The sequence below is a fragment of the Aphelocoma coerulescens genome, chromosome 4 (genome assembly GCF_041296385.1).
Source record: "Aphelocoma coerulescens isolate FSJ_1873_10779 chromosome 4, UR_Acoe_1.0, whole genome shotgun sequence".
Lineage (NCBI taxonomy): Eukaryota > Metazoa > Chordata > Aves > Passeriformes > Corvidae > Aphelocoma > Aphelocoma coerulescens.
Window position 1 is genome coordinate 76739225 of NC_091017.1, and position 14076 is coordinate 76753300.

At 55.2% G+C, this 14076-nt stretch overlaps 1 protein-coding gene across 2 annotated transcripts in view; it reads left to right on the top strand.

Annotated features, from left to right (window-relative positions):
* PTPRA (protein tyrosine phosphatase receptor type A) overlaps positions 1–9581 on the top strand; it is a 114574-nt gene extending 104993 nt beyond the window's left edge. For both annotated transcript variants that reach the window (XM_069014766.1, XM_069014768.1), the window contains 13 exons: positions 319–355; positions 1464–1561; positions 1709–1828; positions 2751–2917; positions 3699–3834; positions 4538–4687; positions 4803–4896; positions 5655–5731; positions 7040–7174; positions 7410–7535; positions 7920–8071; positions 8298–8433; positions 9174–9581. In XM_069014766.1, the coding sequence (XP_068870867.1) occupies positions 319–355; positions 1464–1561; positions 1709–1828; positions 2751–2917; positions 3699–3834; positions 4538–4687; positions 4803–4896; positions 5655–5731; positions 7040–7174; positions 7410–7535; positions 7920–8071; positions 8298–8433; positions 9174–9248 (1503 nt within the window). In that variant the 3' untranslated portion in view covers positions 9249–9581. The remainder of the gene's footprint in view (positions 1–318; positions 356–1463; positions 1562–1708; positions 1829–2750; positions 2918–3698; positions 3835–4537; positions 4688–4802; positions 4897–5654; positions 5732–7039; positions 7175–7409; positions 7536–7919; positions 8072–8297; positions 8434–9173) is intronic.
* Positions 9582–14076: the final 4495 nt, after the last annotated feature.

Below are 14076 nucleotides of genomic sequence, written 5' to 3' on the forward strand. Positions count from 1 at the left end.
TAATGCTGATTTTCACATGGTGCTCTGGATGCAGGGTCTGACCCCAGTGGAAGGGCTGTCAGGTACCACTTCGTTAGTGCCTTTGTGCCAGCAAGTGGGGTCATTCCTGCATTATGTGAGCATGGGGAGCATTCCTGTGGGAAAACAGCCCTTTGCACAAGGATTTTCAGTTATTTCAGCCCATCTTTGGTGCTGGTTCTCCCCTCAGAGGCTGCAGCCCCTTCTCTGCAGGAGAATGGGCAGCAGAGCAGATGCATTTCCTGACTCTGGTGTTAGAGAAATATTCATTTGTCTTCCTTTTTCTCCTTTTCTCTGCAGGGGTACCAAGAGAAAAACAAGTTCATTGCTGCACAAGGTACATTTTTGATTATTCCCATTGCTCTATTGGGGACAGCTGGGCTGGGTCCCTCTGCTCTGTGCCCCTCTAACCACAGCACAGCATCTTGCTGAGTTCCCCTGGTCAAAAGGAGGCTTGGCTACCCCACAGATTGGTCCCAGAATGATTTTCCCGGTCAAAGAGCAGTGCTGGATGTGTTGGTGGAGGAAGAGACGTCCTACCTGTGCAGTACCCATTGCTGGAGGGTGTTGTGACCTCTAAAAATACTGCCAGAGAGCTGCTCAATTAAATTCCCCAAATCACAGAATCGTTGAATGGTTTGGGCTGGAGGGGACCTCAAATCTTATCTCATTCCACACCCTGCCATGGACAGGGCCACCTCCCACTATCCCAGGTTGTTCCAAGCTCCCTTGAACACTTCCAGGGATGGGGTAGAGAGAAATGTCCCTGTGATCTTCAGAAGTCCAAGCACATCCCTAAAACCAGGATTCCCACTCACAGGGTGGGGATCACGTCAGCAGCAGGATGTTACCTGCCCATGGGAGTGTGTTGTATTTCCTCTCTTGACTTGCCAGTGGATCAGGGCATCCCTGGCCAGTTTCCCTGGCTCTGGCTGGAGAAGGAGGCTGGATTAGGTCCGTCAGCACTTCCAGGCTCAGGTTAAGCTTTGGCTCTGCTGTTCTTTTGGCTCACCCTGAGCCTCAGGCTTGGCAGGGGAGTGTAGGCTGAGTTAGCTCCGTGTCTGGCAGGCAGCAGGGAGCTATTCCTGTGCCACACTGAAATGGGATCCCATGGCTACAACCCAAGATCCCAGCACAGGACTTCAGCAGACTCTGGGACAGCCACAATTTCCCTGGGTGACCTTGGGCAAGTCCATGCTGTGTTTGTCTGGTTTCCCCTTCTTGGGCTAAATGTGGAATTCCTGACCATGAAGCACATCCAGAAAATTCCACCTACTGTGTGATAGGGTTATCCCTCGGATCAGACATGCCCAGACACCACAGCACCTCCTGTGACCTATTGGCAAAAAATGTGTTGGATCATCCATGGCGTGTGACCTTTGGTTTGGCCCCAAATTGTGAGGGGTTGATCCCAAAGAGGACATTTTGTTTCACCTTCCCCTCAGGACCAAAGGAAGAAACAGTGAACGATTTTTGGAGGATGATTTGGGAGCAAAACACAGCGACAATTGTCATGGTGACCAACCTGAAGGAGAGGAAAGAGGTAGGTGCCCAAAGGTTTCACAGGCTGGGATTTGACCCAAATTGGGCCAAATCTGGCACATCCTGTGCCTATGGGCATGAACTGGAGCCATTCCCAGCCTTGTGAGGGTATCCAGAGCTAACCTGCACCTGTTTCCTCCCCCCACAGTGTAAATGTGCTCAGTACTGGCCGGATCAGGGCTGCTGGACATATGGGAACATCCGAGTGTCCGTGGAGGACGTGACCGTCCTGGTGGATTACACCGTGCGCAAGTTCTGCATCCAGCAGGTGCCAGGGATCACCTCTCCCATCCCTTCCTGTCCCATCCCATCCCTCCCCTCTCCACGCTGGGCATCCCAAACGTGCTGGCTCAACTCCTGCAAGGTTCTGTGAGAGCAGAGTTGGGATGAAGTGACCCCCAGCACCCATTTTTAACCAGAGCTGTTAAGAATTTATTCCTCCCCAGTGCCTGTTCCCAGTGGTACCAGCGTGGCTGTGCTGAGAGCAGAGAAGCTGAGGGATGCCAGGGCTGAAATCCCATCCTGCAGTGCTCCAGCACTTGCTGTTACCAGTGTTGGTTCCTGCTCTCACCCACAGACACTTAATGCCTGAAAATAATCAGATTTATCCCCTCAGCTGAGACAAAATCCAGTGCCGTACACGTTGGGTTTGATTGCTTTCCCATCTGTCACCACATTTTCTTGTCCTCTGAGGAGACTCTGGGTGTTTTAGTCACTTTGTTTGTTTTCCTGCTGCTCTCAGAGGCAGGCAGGAAAGAGCTGGTGCGTGCAAACCTGTCTGGACCCTGCTTGTGATTCTCCTGAGCTTCATCCTTCACTCCAATGGCCTGGATGTGTGTGTTTTCCTCCCCTGCCTTTAATCTGAGGATGATGTGGGCAGAGGAGTGGGAAAGGGTGGAGGAACAGCTTTTGTTTGAGCTTGTTGGGGACGAAATACGGCAGCTGCTGCCAGGTTGGATCCACACACAGGGACAGGCTGGCATCTCACAGCCCTTGGATGTGGTGCATTGAAATGTCATGTTTTTAGAGGCTGATTTGTCCCAGAGCCTGAGTCCATGCCCTTTCAGCTGTGGATGCTGCTTCTTAAGCCCTCCAGCTCCATCTCGGGTCTGCAGCTCTCTCTTAATTTTGGGGGAAGAAGGGAAAACCTGAGTGTTTCTCATTAACCTACGGGCACATTTCCCCTCCAGGTGGGTGATGTCACGAACAAGAAGCCTCAGCGCCTGGTGACCCAGTTCCACTTCACCAGCTGGCCCGACTTCGGGGTGCCCTTCACCCCCATCGGGATGCTGAAATTCCTGAAGAAGGTGAAGACCTGCAATCCCCAATATGCAGGAGCCATAGTGGTGCACTGCAGGTGAGTGCTGCCCACAGCCGACCTCTGCCCGTCCTGGGTCACCTGGAAAGCGTCTCCTATTTAAGAGGAATTTTTTTTGTCAGGCAGGACTTTTTTATTATCTTTATTTAACTTGCCTGTGTTAAACGGGGATGTTCCTCATGGGGACATGCAAAAACTGGCATGAATTGAAGGAAGGTCTTGGAATCAGTGATGTTAGGGTGTTGCAACTCATCTTGAGGGGACATTTGGGTTGGCTGGATGCTGAGAGAGCCATGCTGAGCACTGCTGGTGTCTCCCTTGGCTCTCCTCTGCCCTGGTATGAGAAGATAACATCTCTCTTTGGGAGAACAAAGTACTGAGCTGACAGATGGCCTGGAGCAAAGGCCATGGAGATTGGCCTCACCTGGAGTGGTTTCAGGCACAGCAGCAACCCTGGGGGAGCCACGGGGTTTCCACACTTCAATAAGGTGAAGCCCCATGGTTAAAGGCAGAGATGGTCACATTTGCAACATCCCAAGTCCATTTTTCCTGCCTTCTTGGGAAGCAGCTGATCCAAGAGCTTTGTCTTTCCCTAAAGTCTGCTGCTCTCATACTTCTCCTTGAAGCCCATCTCATTCCCACCGCTTGCAGGGACACCTTCCACTATCCCAGGCTGCTCCAAGCTCCATCCAACCCGGCCTTGGACACTTCCAGGGATCCAGGGGCAGCCACAGCTTCTCTGGGCACCCTGTGCCAGGGCCTCCCCAGCCTCCCAGGGGACAATTCCTTCCCAACCTCCCACCCAACCCCTCTCTTGCAGCGCCGGGGTGGGACGCACGGGCACTTTCATCGTCATCGATGCCATGCTGGACATGATGCACGCGGAGAGGAAGGTGGATGTTTACGGCTTCGTGAGCCGGATCCGGGCTCAGCGCTGCCAGATGGTACAGACAGATGTAAGTGTGGTGCTGCCCTGGCCCCTGGGCTTGGATTTCCTTCACCCAGTCAAAGCCTATGAGGTCGAGTGTTATCCCTTATTTTGAGTGATGCTGCATCAAGTGAGCCCTTGGCGGGGTCCTGCTCTTTTTAATCCCCTTTTTAGAATCATTAAATCATTTAGGTTGGGAAAGATCCTTAAGATCAAGTCCAGCCATTCCCCCAGCACTGCCCAGGCCACCACTGACCCAAGTCCCCAGGTGCCACATCCACACAGGCTTTTAAACCCCTCCAGGGATGGGGACTCCCAACACTGCCCTGGGCAGCTATGCCAGGACCAGACAACCCTTTCCATGAAGAAATTTATCCAATATCCCAATCTAAACCTCCCCTGGCACAGCTTGAGGCTGTTCCCTCCCATCCTGTCCCTGTTCCCTGGGAGCAGAGCCCGACCCCCCCCCGGCTGCCCCCTCCTGTCAGGGACTTGTGCAGAGCCACAAGGTCCCCCCTGAGCCTCCTTTGCTCCAGCCTTGGAGAACATTTTGTGTCACATCAGCTTTGCTTGGTGTGGCAAATAAGGTCCCAGTCCCCATTTAGTGGCAGGAAGGTTGTCACTCACTTTTCTGGGGTCTCAGAGGGTGGGCAGGAGGGTGGTGGGTCTGCCCCCAGCATGTGCTCACTGGGCATGGAACGGGCACTGACAGCACCCTGCACCCCTGGCAGATGCAGTATGTGTTCATATACCAAGCACTGCTGGAGCACTATCTCTACGGTGACACAGAGCTGGAGGTGACCTCGTTAGAGATCCACCTCCAGAAGATCTACAACAAAGTGCCAGGGACCAGCAGCAACGGGCTGGAAGAGGAGTTCAAGGTGAGCGTGGCTGTTGTCCTGGTGGATCTGCTGGGATGGTGCTGGAATGGTGCTGGGATCACCCTGTGTTGGCCTGGCTCTGAAACTTCCCTCTGCTTTGCTCCTTGCCCCACAGAAGCTCACTTCAATCAAAATCCAGAATGACAAGATGAGAACGGGCAATTTGCCAGCCAACATGAAGAAGAACAGGGTGCTTCAGATAATTCCATGTAAGGCTTGTTTGGCTGTGTGCCTGGTGGGTGTGGGGACAGGAATCAGGCTGGAGAGATAGGACAGCAGGGACCTCGTGATGTTCAACAAGGAAAAGTGCAAAGTCCTGTCCTTGGGGAGAGACCAGTTTGTGCTGGGGTCACCCAGCTGGGTGGAAAAGCAGCTTGGCAGGAAAGGACCTGGGGCTCCTGACAGACTCCAGCCTGAACCTGAGCCAGAAAAGTGCCCTTGTGACAAAAAGGACAGTGGTGGCCTGGGCTGTGTGAGGCAAAACACTTCCAGCAGGTCCAGGGAGGGGATCCTGCCCCTCTGCTCAGCACTGCTGAGGCCACACCTGGAGCAGCGGGTCCAGTTCTGCCTCCCCAGGACAGGAGGGACATGGACAGACTGGGGAGAGCCCAGTGAGGGGACTGGAGCATCTCTGCTCTGAGGAAAGGCTGGGAGAGCTGGGACTGCTCAGCCTGGAGAAGAGAAGGCTCCGGGGGCCTCATCCCTGTCCATCAACACCTGCAGGGAGGGTGCAGAGAGGACGGAGCCAGGCTCTAGCCAGTGGTGCCCAGGGACAGGACAAGGGGCCATGGGCATGGCCATCTCCCAAACCAGGGCATGGCAGAGGGTGGAGCTGACTGTCCTTGTCCCAGTCAGGTGCACTGTGCTCCCTTTCCCTTATCTCTGTCTCTCACTTAGGGCTTGGTGACTCCCCAGCTAAAGGCCAGGCAGGTTATCCCAAATCTCAGATGGTTTTGTTCTGTTCCAGATGAGTTCAACCGAGTAATCATTCCAGTGAAGAGAGGGGAAGAGAACACAGACTATGTAAACGCTTCCTTCATTGATGTGAGTCTTCTCCAATCTTCTTTCCATCTTTTCCCAGTGGAATCCACCTCACACTGCTTCCTTTGGGAAGAATTTGTCCCAAAACCTCCTTTTATGAGTTTTGTACAGCTCCCTCCATTTGACTTTGCTTTGTGTCACTGGGTGGTGATGGTTTCTTTCTCCAAGAAACCCGTGGGTATATCCAGCTCCTTGTGGGAGAGGAGAGCTGGAGCCTGAGAAGATTCTCCAAATCCTGGGCTCACTTGTGCCCCTCTGGGCTCTGCTGATGGCTGTGGAGAACAGATCCAGATATCCATGGAAATAACACAGCACGGGCCATTTGGTCAAAAAACATCCACCAGATGAGATATGGGAGCAATGCACGATCCCAAAACCCTGGAGAGAAGCCAGGTCAATCCCATTACACCTGTCTGGGTGGTGGCAGGAGGCAAGGCAGGGAGGTTAAATGTTGTCCTCACTCTGAGGAGGACATAAGTGATTGCACATCCTTCTCTCCTGAGCAATCCTGTGGACTCGAGGGAGACATCTCGGATCAGTATTTATCTCCATGCAGTGATGCCAGTGCTGGCCAAGTGACAGACCTTGCTCTTTTCCAGCCCAATTTCTGCTTTCATCTCCTAGTGGCAGAGGATTTTTTTCCCCCCAGAAGGCAATCACTGGGTTTGCCCACTAAACCCAGTTTATTCCCAGTTCTAACATCCCCAATTAATTGCTCCCTGCAATCTCCTTTGTTGGGTCCCTGCTGTGGCTGCGGGAGCAGCCAGGAGCAGCTGCCTTGTTGTGCATCCAGATCAGAAAGCGCCCATGGCACGTAAGCAATTTGGGCTGAGGATTCAATTTCCTGCCTCTGCTGAACTTTGCTTAAATGACAAACTCCAAATGACGAAGCATCTGCAGTCACAGTCTGCAGGGAGGGCACAGGGGAGCCAGCGTCGGAGGGGTTTGGAAACAGAAACTCTTTGTGGCTGCGGAAGAGCCAGAGTCATCCTGCCTCACTGCTGCTTTTCATAGGTCACAGAATGGTCTGGGTTGGAAGGGACCTTAGAGATCATCTAGTTCCATTTAGTTTTGCTTGCTTCTTCCCAAAATCCCCAATAAAAATCATACCTTGAGTATTTGGAGCTAAGGCAAAGCTCTGCTCCAGCGCTCAGAGCTTGCAGTGTTGCTCAGGTGTGCTGGAAAGCCAAATGGATAAAGCCAGGCATGTGTAGGGGATATGATCCTCCCAAAATTGAACTGAGCTTGGTAACCCCACCATGTCCAAGAGATTCCTCCTGCTGCTCCACTGACCCTGTTGCCAAATTCCAGGGTTATCGCCAGAAGGACTCCTACATCGCCAGCCAAGGGCCGCTGCAGCACACGATAGAGGACTTCTGGAGGATGATCTGGGAGTGGAAATCCTGCTCCATAGTGATGCTAACAGAGCTGGAGGAGAGAGGCCAGGTAAGCTCCTGGGATCAGCTGCATTAAACACCAGGGAAAGAAATAGAGTGGCAGGGGGTTCGAATGGGATGGTGTTTAAGGTCCCTTCCAACCCGAACCAGTCTGTGATTCTGGGAGTTTGTGAAGCCTGTGGGATCCCACCTGGTGTTGGGCAGCTGCCAGAAGATTCTTCTATCCAAACCCACGGGAAAAACACGGGATCCTCACCCTGTCCCTTCCTGTGATGCTTCCTCAGGAGAAGTGTGCCCAGTACTGGCCGTCCGACGGCTCCGTGTCCTACGGAGACATCACGGTGGAGCTGAAGAAAGAGGAGGAGTGTGAGAGCTACACAGTGCGGGACCTGCTGGTGACCAACACCAGGGTAAGAGCCTGGCTGCTCCCTCTGGGGAGCTCTGGGTGCTCCTGTTTCAGTGCCATGAGCTCTTGCTGGTGTTTCCTCAGCTCCATCAGCTCCTCATCATCCCAAAGGGATTGTATCCATGTATCCCTGCCTGGCACCCCTGAGAGTCCCTGTCCTGCTGCTCATTCCTCATCCATCCCCTCTATCCTGCTGCCCTCACCACCCAGCCTCCCTCCTGCTCCCCATTCCCCGCTCTTCCCCTCCTCCATGCCATGGGAATGCCACCCCTCCTGCCCCACAAGCAGCTTTTCTACACGGATTGTTATCCCAAAGCCCTGAGCTGGTGGGTTCCTTGGTACAGATCTCTCACCAGCTGCCTGACCTTGAGCTCTGCCCTCCCAACAGGAAAACAAGAGCCGACAGATCCGGCAGTTTCACTTCCACGGCTGGCCAGAAGTTGGGATCCCCGGGGATGGGAAGGGGATGATCAACATCATCGCGGCGGTGCAGAAGCAGCAGCAGCAGTCTGGCAACCACCCCATCACTGTGCACTGCAGGTAAAGCCTGGCTGGAGCAGCTGGGCCACCCCTCCGAGGGGATCTGCTCCACCAGGAGCTTGGGAGATGGTCAGAATCCCAAAACACATCCTGGATAAACCGGGAGAGGCTGGGGCAGGACTGGCTCCTCCAGTTCTCCGGCGCTTCCCCTGTGGATTGTCCCCTGGGCAAAGCCAGCAGGGGCAGGACAGGGGTTTTCCCTCACCCCCTGGTTTCTCTTTCCCAGTGCTGGAGCAGGAAGAACGGGCACCTTCTGTGCACTGAGCACTGTCCTGGAGAGGGTGAAGGCAGAGGCGATCCTCGATGTCTTTCAGACGGTCAAGAGTTTAAGACTACAGAGGCCACACATGGTGCAGACACTGGTAGGTGTCTCCTGCCCCGCCAGAACCTCAGCAAGGACAGGCTGGGGGCTCAGTGTTGAGCAAAAACCTCTTTGGTTCAAGGCTTTCTCTCTCCATGAAAGAGGGAGCGAGGGAAGATGTGGATTCATCATCCCTGGAAGCGTCCAGGGCCAGGTTAGACAGGGCTTGGAGCAACCTGCGATAGTGGAAGGTGTCCTGTGGCAGGAGGTGGAAACAAAGTCATCCTTGAGGTTCCTTCCAACCCAAAGCATTCTAGGATCCATGATTCTATGGAGGTGGGCCAGGAGGTGTCTCCCCTTCCTCTTGTAAAGGCATCTGGAAGAGGTGCTGAAGGCATCAAGTGCCTTTTGAGCACTGACAGAAGCCATAGGAGCCGCCTTGGAGACATCCTCAGGCACAGCCCACGTACTCATGGGCTGAAACACCTGGAAAACCATCCTGGAGTGGCCGTGGAACAGGCTTGGGCACACAGGTGGGGTTGGAGCAGGCAGGGCTGGATGAGGCCTTTCAAGAGGGATTTGCAGGGATGCTCAGGGATTTAAAAGAAAAGTCTTTGGGGATCCAAACAGAACCTCAGAGAGGGAAGGGGAAAGCAGAGTTTCTTTTGCCATGGATACCCCAGCAAGGGTTTGGGGGTCACAAGGAGGTGGGACCTGCTCTGGACACCTGGCCAAGCATCAGGTGCTGTCTCAGGTGTGGGTTTTCCTGGTGTAACACCGTTCTCTCCCCCAATCCCCCAGGAACAGTACGAATTCTGCTACAAGGTGGTGCAGGAATACATCGACGCCTTCTCAGACTACGCCAACTTCAAGTGAAGAAAAAAGAGGAACAAAAATCCACACCCACCCCCGAAACAAATGACAGAAGAGTTGCCTTCTTTAATATTTTGTAATATTCTGTTTGTTAATATACCCCCCCAAACAAAAAAAAAGAACCTATGTGTATATATCTTAACTGTTTTAGAGGTTGGTACCATAAGCTTCATATTAGCTGGAGATTTTATATGTAGCAAAGTGTTAGTGCAGATACTGTTGGCTCCTTTTTTTCCAATGTTTTATTGGGGAATTAAATAGCGTGATGTTTGGATTAATATTGTCATACCATCTCTCTTCTGGAGAGTTGATACAGGCTGTTATTTTGTTTGTAAATCTTTTTTTTTTGTTTGTTTTTTTGGTTTTTTGTTCTTGAGGGAGTAAAGCCTTTTTAAAAAAAAAAAAAAAAAAGGAAGAGAAAGATATCCTGGATCTCATCTGAAAACAAAACCCAACCCCACCAACGCAAGCTTTTCCAAACCTGCAGGGAAATGGTTTCACATTTTTCTGCTGGTCAGCTCTTAAAAAAAAAAAAATAAGGAGAAAAAAGAAAAGCTCATTCTGTGTGTGTGTTTATATATAAATACCCTCATTTTTCTATCTAAAGCTAAAAACTTCCCTCCCTCAGGGTTAGGCCACCATGTGCTGCTGGTTTGGAAACTGTAATTGCCACACAGCAGCACCCAAATGTTGGGATTTCAACCCCAGAAAAGCAAATCCCAGAAAAACAAAAGGATTTTTGCTCCCTGAAGGAAAGGTCTCTGTGTTTGGGGCTGGATTTTAGAGCAGGGGTTGGGGTTGGTCCTGTGGCCCTGACATGAGGGTGGTCACAGTGGCCCTGCCATCCCTGCTGGTCCTCCTTGGACCAGGTGAGCTCCATCCCCAGCTGCTGGAGGGGATCTCAGATTCTTCTCCTGGCATCCTGAGAGATCACAGAATCATGGAATGGTTTGGGGTGGAAGGGATCTCATAGAACTTCCCATGACAAGGGACACCTTCCACCATCCCAGGTTGCTCCAAGCCCCGTCCAACCTGGCCTTGGACACTTCCAGGGATCCAGGGGCAGCCACAGCTTCTCTGGGCACCCTGTGCCAGGGCCTCCCCACCCTCACAGGAAAGAGTTTCTCCCAAATCCCTACTCCAGGCCTGCTCTCTTTCAAGAAGAATCCAAAGGGTCAAGAAGTATCCTGAGGACCAAGAATGCAGCAGTTCTGTATTAGAAAAAAGCCAGGTTAATGTGGTTGATTTTAATATTTTCTTTGTTATAAAGGAGTGCCTGAGGAAGCACCTTCCTTGTTCCTCCTGCAGTCAGGGTTAACTGGGGGAGCTCCCTCCCCACTGCAGGCACTGGGAGAACTGGTTTGGAGCAGAAGCTTCACCCCAAGGATTTCTCTGGACACTCCAAACAGCTATGGGGAGCACAGGGTGGGTGGCAAGGCCCAGGAATATGGACAGCTCTGCCCAGGGATGTCCTAGGACTCAGGATATGGGGTTGAAACCTAGGAAATGGTGAGTGAAAACAGCCCATGAGTCAGAGTATCTTGAGTTTTCCAGCTTTTTCCATCCAGGCAGGATTCACAGGGGGGTTTGGCAGAGGCACACAGGCAAGGGAACACCCCAAAACACCCCCCAAAAGTTGCTTCGCTGCTGCCACCATCCCCACCCCATCACCTGGTACCCCTCACGAGCCCAAACATCTCCCCATTGTTAATAAATTCTGACTCCTAAACTTTGAGAGGCTTTGGGCCAAGGCTGGCAGTCACACTCAGAAATAAATCTGGTGACCCCAAAGAAATGGGGACCCTCCTTAAAGAGGAGGGCTTCATTTGTGCCCACAGATGCTCCACCCAGGAACATGGACCACCCCAACAAGTCCCTCCATCCCACTCCTCGATGGGTGCTGGCTGCTCCCTGGTGCTCTTAATGAGGTTTTCCCCTTTTTTTTCCTTCATTCCCAGGATCTCAGAGGGCTTGGGGAAGTTTTGGGGTCTGGGGAGCTGCCTTGACTTTTCACCACAGCATCTGCCCCGACCCCATCCTGCCTCCAAGTGCAAATATCAGAGATGAGCAGCTGCTGGAGATAATCCAGGGCCAGATCCTGCCTAAATCCCCTTCCCGAGCTCTCTCACATCCCCAAGCTGGGAGCTTCGGGCTCCGTGGCCATTGCCAGCATCCAGCCCCGATCTGGGGGTGCCAAACTTGAAATGGGGAAAGAATCAGAGAAACTGGGGTTGGGATGGGGTAGGGAAACTGAGGCACGGGGGATTTGCTCCCCTCCTTTCAACAAGAGCATCCCTGGAGCTGCAGAAGGACCATGTGGATCCCTCCCTTTCCCAGCTGCCAGGAGCTGTGTTGGGAAATGACCCCATTCTGGGGGTCCCAAACCCATTCTGGGGGTCCCCAGCCCTGGGTGATGGAGTCACACGGGGGTCAGCGGGGCAGAATCCCCCCAAAAAAGGGGTGCCAGGGTGCTGTCCTGCGGTGCCAAGGGGATTTGGGGGGGAGGAGGCACTGGACACTGGCATGGGGAGGCCGATGCCATCAGCGAGGTCGCAGTCCCCTGTGGGAACGGTGGCGAGCCCGACGTCACTGTCACCGAGCCCTTCAAATAGCGGCGCCTGCCCGGCCGGACACCGCTCCAGCCACCGGCCACCGCCACCACCGGCACCTGTCCGGCCAGGTACGGGGTGGGGCCGGGGTGGGGGGGTCCTGCTTGCCCCAAATCAGACCCCAAAGGCAGCCCCGGGGGTGGGGGGGAATGTCCATGCTGGATCCAAACCCCAGCAGGACCCCGGGGTGCTGAGTCCCCCCGGCTTCTCTAGCCCCAAAGGGCACCCAGGGGTGCTCATTCCCTCTGGATCTGCATCCCAAACCCACCCCAAAGAGATGCTGGGTCATCTCCTCCAGCATCTGCATCCCAAACCCACCCCAAAGAGCATCCATGGGTGCTCATCCCCTCTGCATCTCCATTCCCCTACTCAACCCCTGGGCTTCTGCTGGACCCAAACCTCCCCCGGCAGCACCCACGGGTGCTCATCCCTCCCGCAGCCCCCCGGGGGTGTCCCCGGAGCGGATGCCGCTGACACAGGGTCCCCCGTGTCCCCGCAGTCCCCCGGCCATGGCACCCCGCGGGTCGCTGCTGCTGCTGGCGCTGCTGCTGCTGAGCTGTGCCCTGCCCCGCGGCCGCGGCCAGCACTGGTCCCACGGCTGGTACCCGGGGGGCAAGCGGGACCTCGGGACCCCTACAAACCTCCAGGTAGGGTGTCTCCCGCGGGTCATCCCCCTCCAGGTCATTCCCTTCCCTCCCGGGGTGATTCCCCCCCTCCCAAGGGTGATGCCCACCCCGGCTGTGTCCCCCTGCCCTGGGGTTACCGCTCTGCGCCAGGGTTTGTGCCCTCCCCCCCCCCGCCCCGGGGTAAAAGCCCCCTGCTCCTGGGGTTATAATCCCTCTGGATTATCCCCCCCGAGTTACACTGCCCCAAATTGTCCTCCCTGGATTAGATCCCCTTGCAATTATGTCCCCGTCCCGCGATTATCTCCCCGCTGAGTTCTCGGATTTATCCCCGCCCCAGATTAAACCCCACTCCGGATTTATCACCCCCACGGGCTATAATCCCTTCAGGTTATCCCCTCCAGATTATCCCCTTTTCCCGTGGTTATCTTCCCCACCGAGTTGCCTTCCCCCCGCAGTTTATCCACCCTGAAATTCCCCCCACCCGCGGGGTGATCCCCCCCCATCCCGGGTGTTTTCCCCCACGGGTATCCCCCTTTTTCCTCCTCCCGCAGGTTCCGTCCCTTTTCGGGCGCTGCCGTCCCCTCCCGTGTCCCCCCCGGCGGGAGGAGCCGCTGCCGGTGAGCGGGAACGGGGCTGGGGGGCTCGGAGGGGTCCGGGAGGGATCCCCAAGACCGGGACTGACCGATTGCCCCCCGCCCCTCTCCCGCAGCGACCCGCGCTGCGCCCCTGACCGGAGGCACCGACCCACGCGGGAGCGAGCCGGGACCCCCGCGCGGGGAATAAAGGGGCTGGGGGGGATTTGTGCTCAGTGATGGTGCTGGGGAGGGGGGTCCTGCGTGGGGTGTGATGGGAGGCGGGCTCGTGGGAGGGCTGGGATGTGCCCCGTGGGGATAATGATGTACCGTGGGGATGCGATCCCATGCGGGGAATTCGTGTCGCGGGGTGGGGGAAAATCTGTCCCGTGGGGGCTGCGGCTTGTAATGGGGGGGGTTCCGATGAGCGGGGGTTGTGTCTCTCGTGGGACTGTGTCCCGTGTGTGGGATTCGTGTCCCGAGGGGGATCCCATGTCCGTGGGAGGTGTCGTGTCCCGTGGGACAGCGGTCGGGAATTCGTGTCCCGTGGAGGGGGGTGTCCTATGCGAGGAGGTTCTGTCTTTTGGGGTGCCGCGTCTCGTGGCTGGCTGCTCCCTGGGGGGTTCCCTGTTCCTTAGGGTTCCGTGTCCGTCTCCGGCGGGGGTTCTGTGTCCCATGGAGGTGTCCGTGTCCCAAGGGGGTGTCCCTGCCTCGTAGGTGTCCCTGTCCATGTGTCACACGGTAGTCTATGTCCCGTGTAGAGTGTCCCTGTTCCAGGGACGTCCCTGTCCCCTGGGTGTCCCTGTCCCGTGCAGGGTGTCCCTGTCCCGTGTAGAGTGTTCCTGTCCCTGGGTGTCCGTGTCCCTGGGTGTCCCTGTCCCGTGCAGGGTGTCCCTGTCCCTGGGTGTCCCTGTCCCGTGCAGGGTGTCCCTGCCCCTGGGTGTCCGTGTCCCCTGGGTGTCCCTGTCCCGTGCAGGGTGTCCCTGTCCCTGGGTGTCCGTGTCCCTGGGTGTCCCTGTCCCGT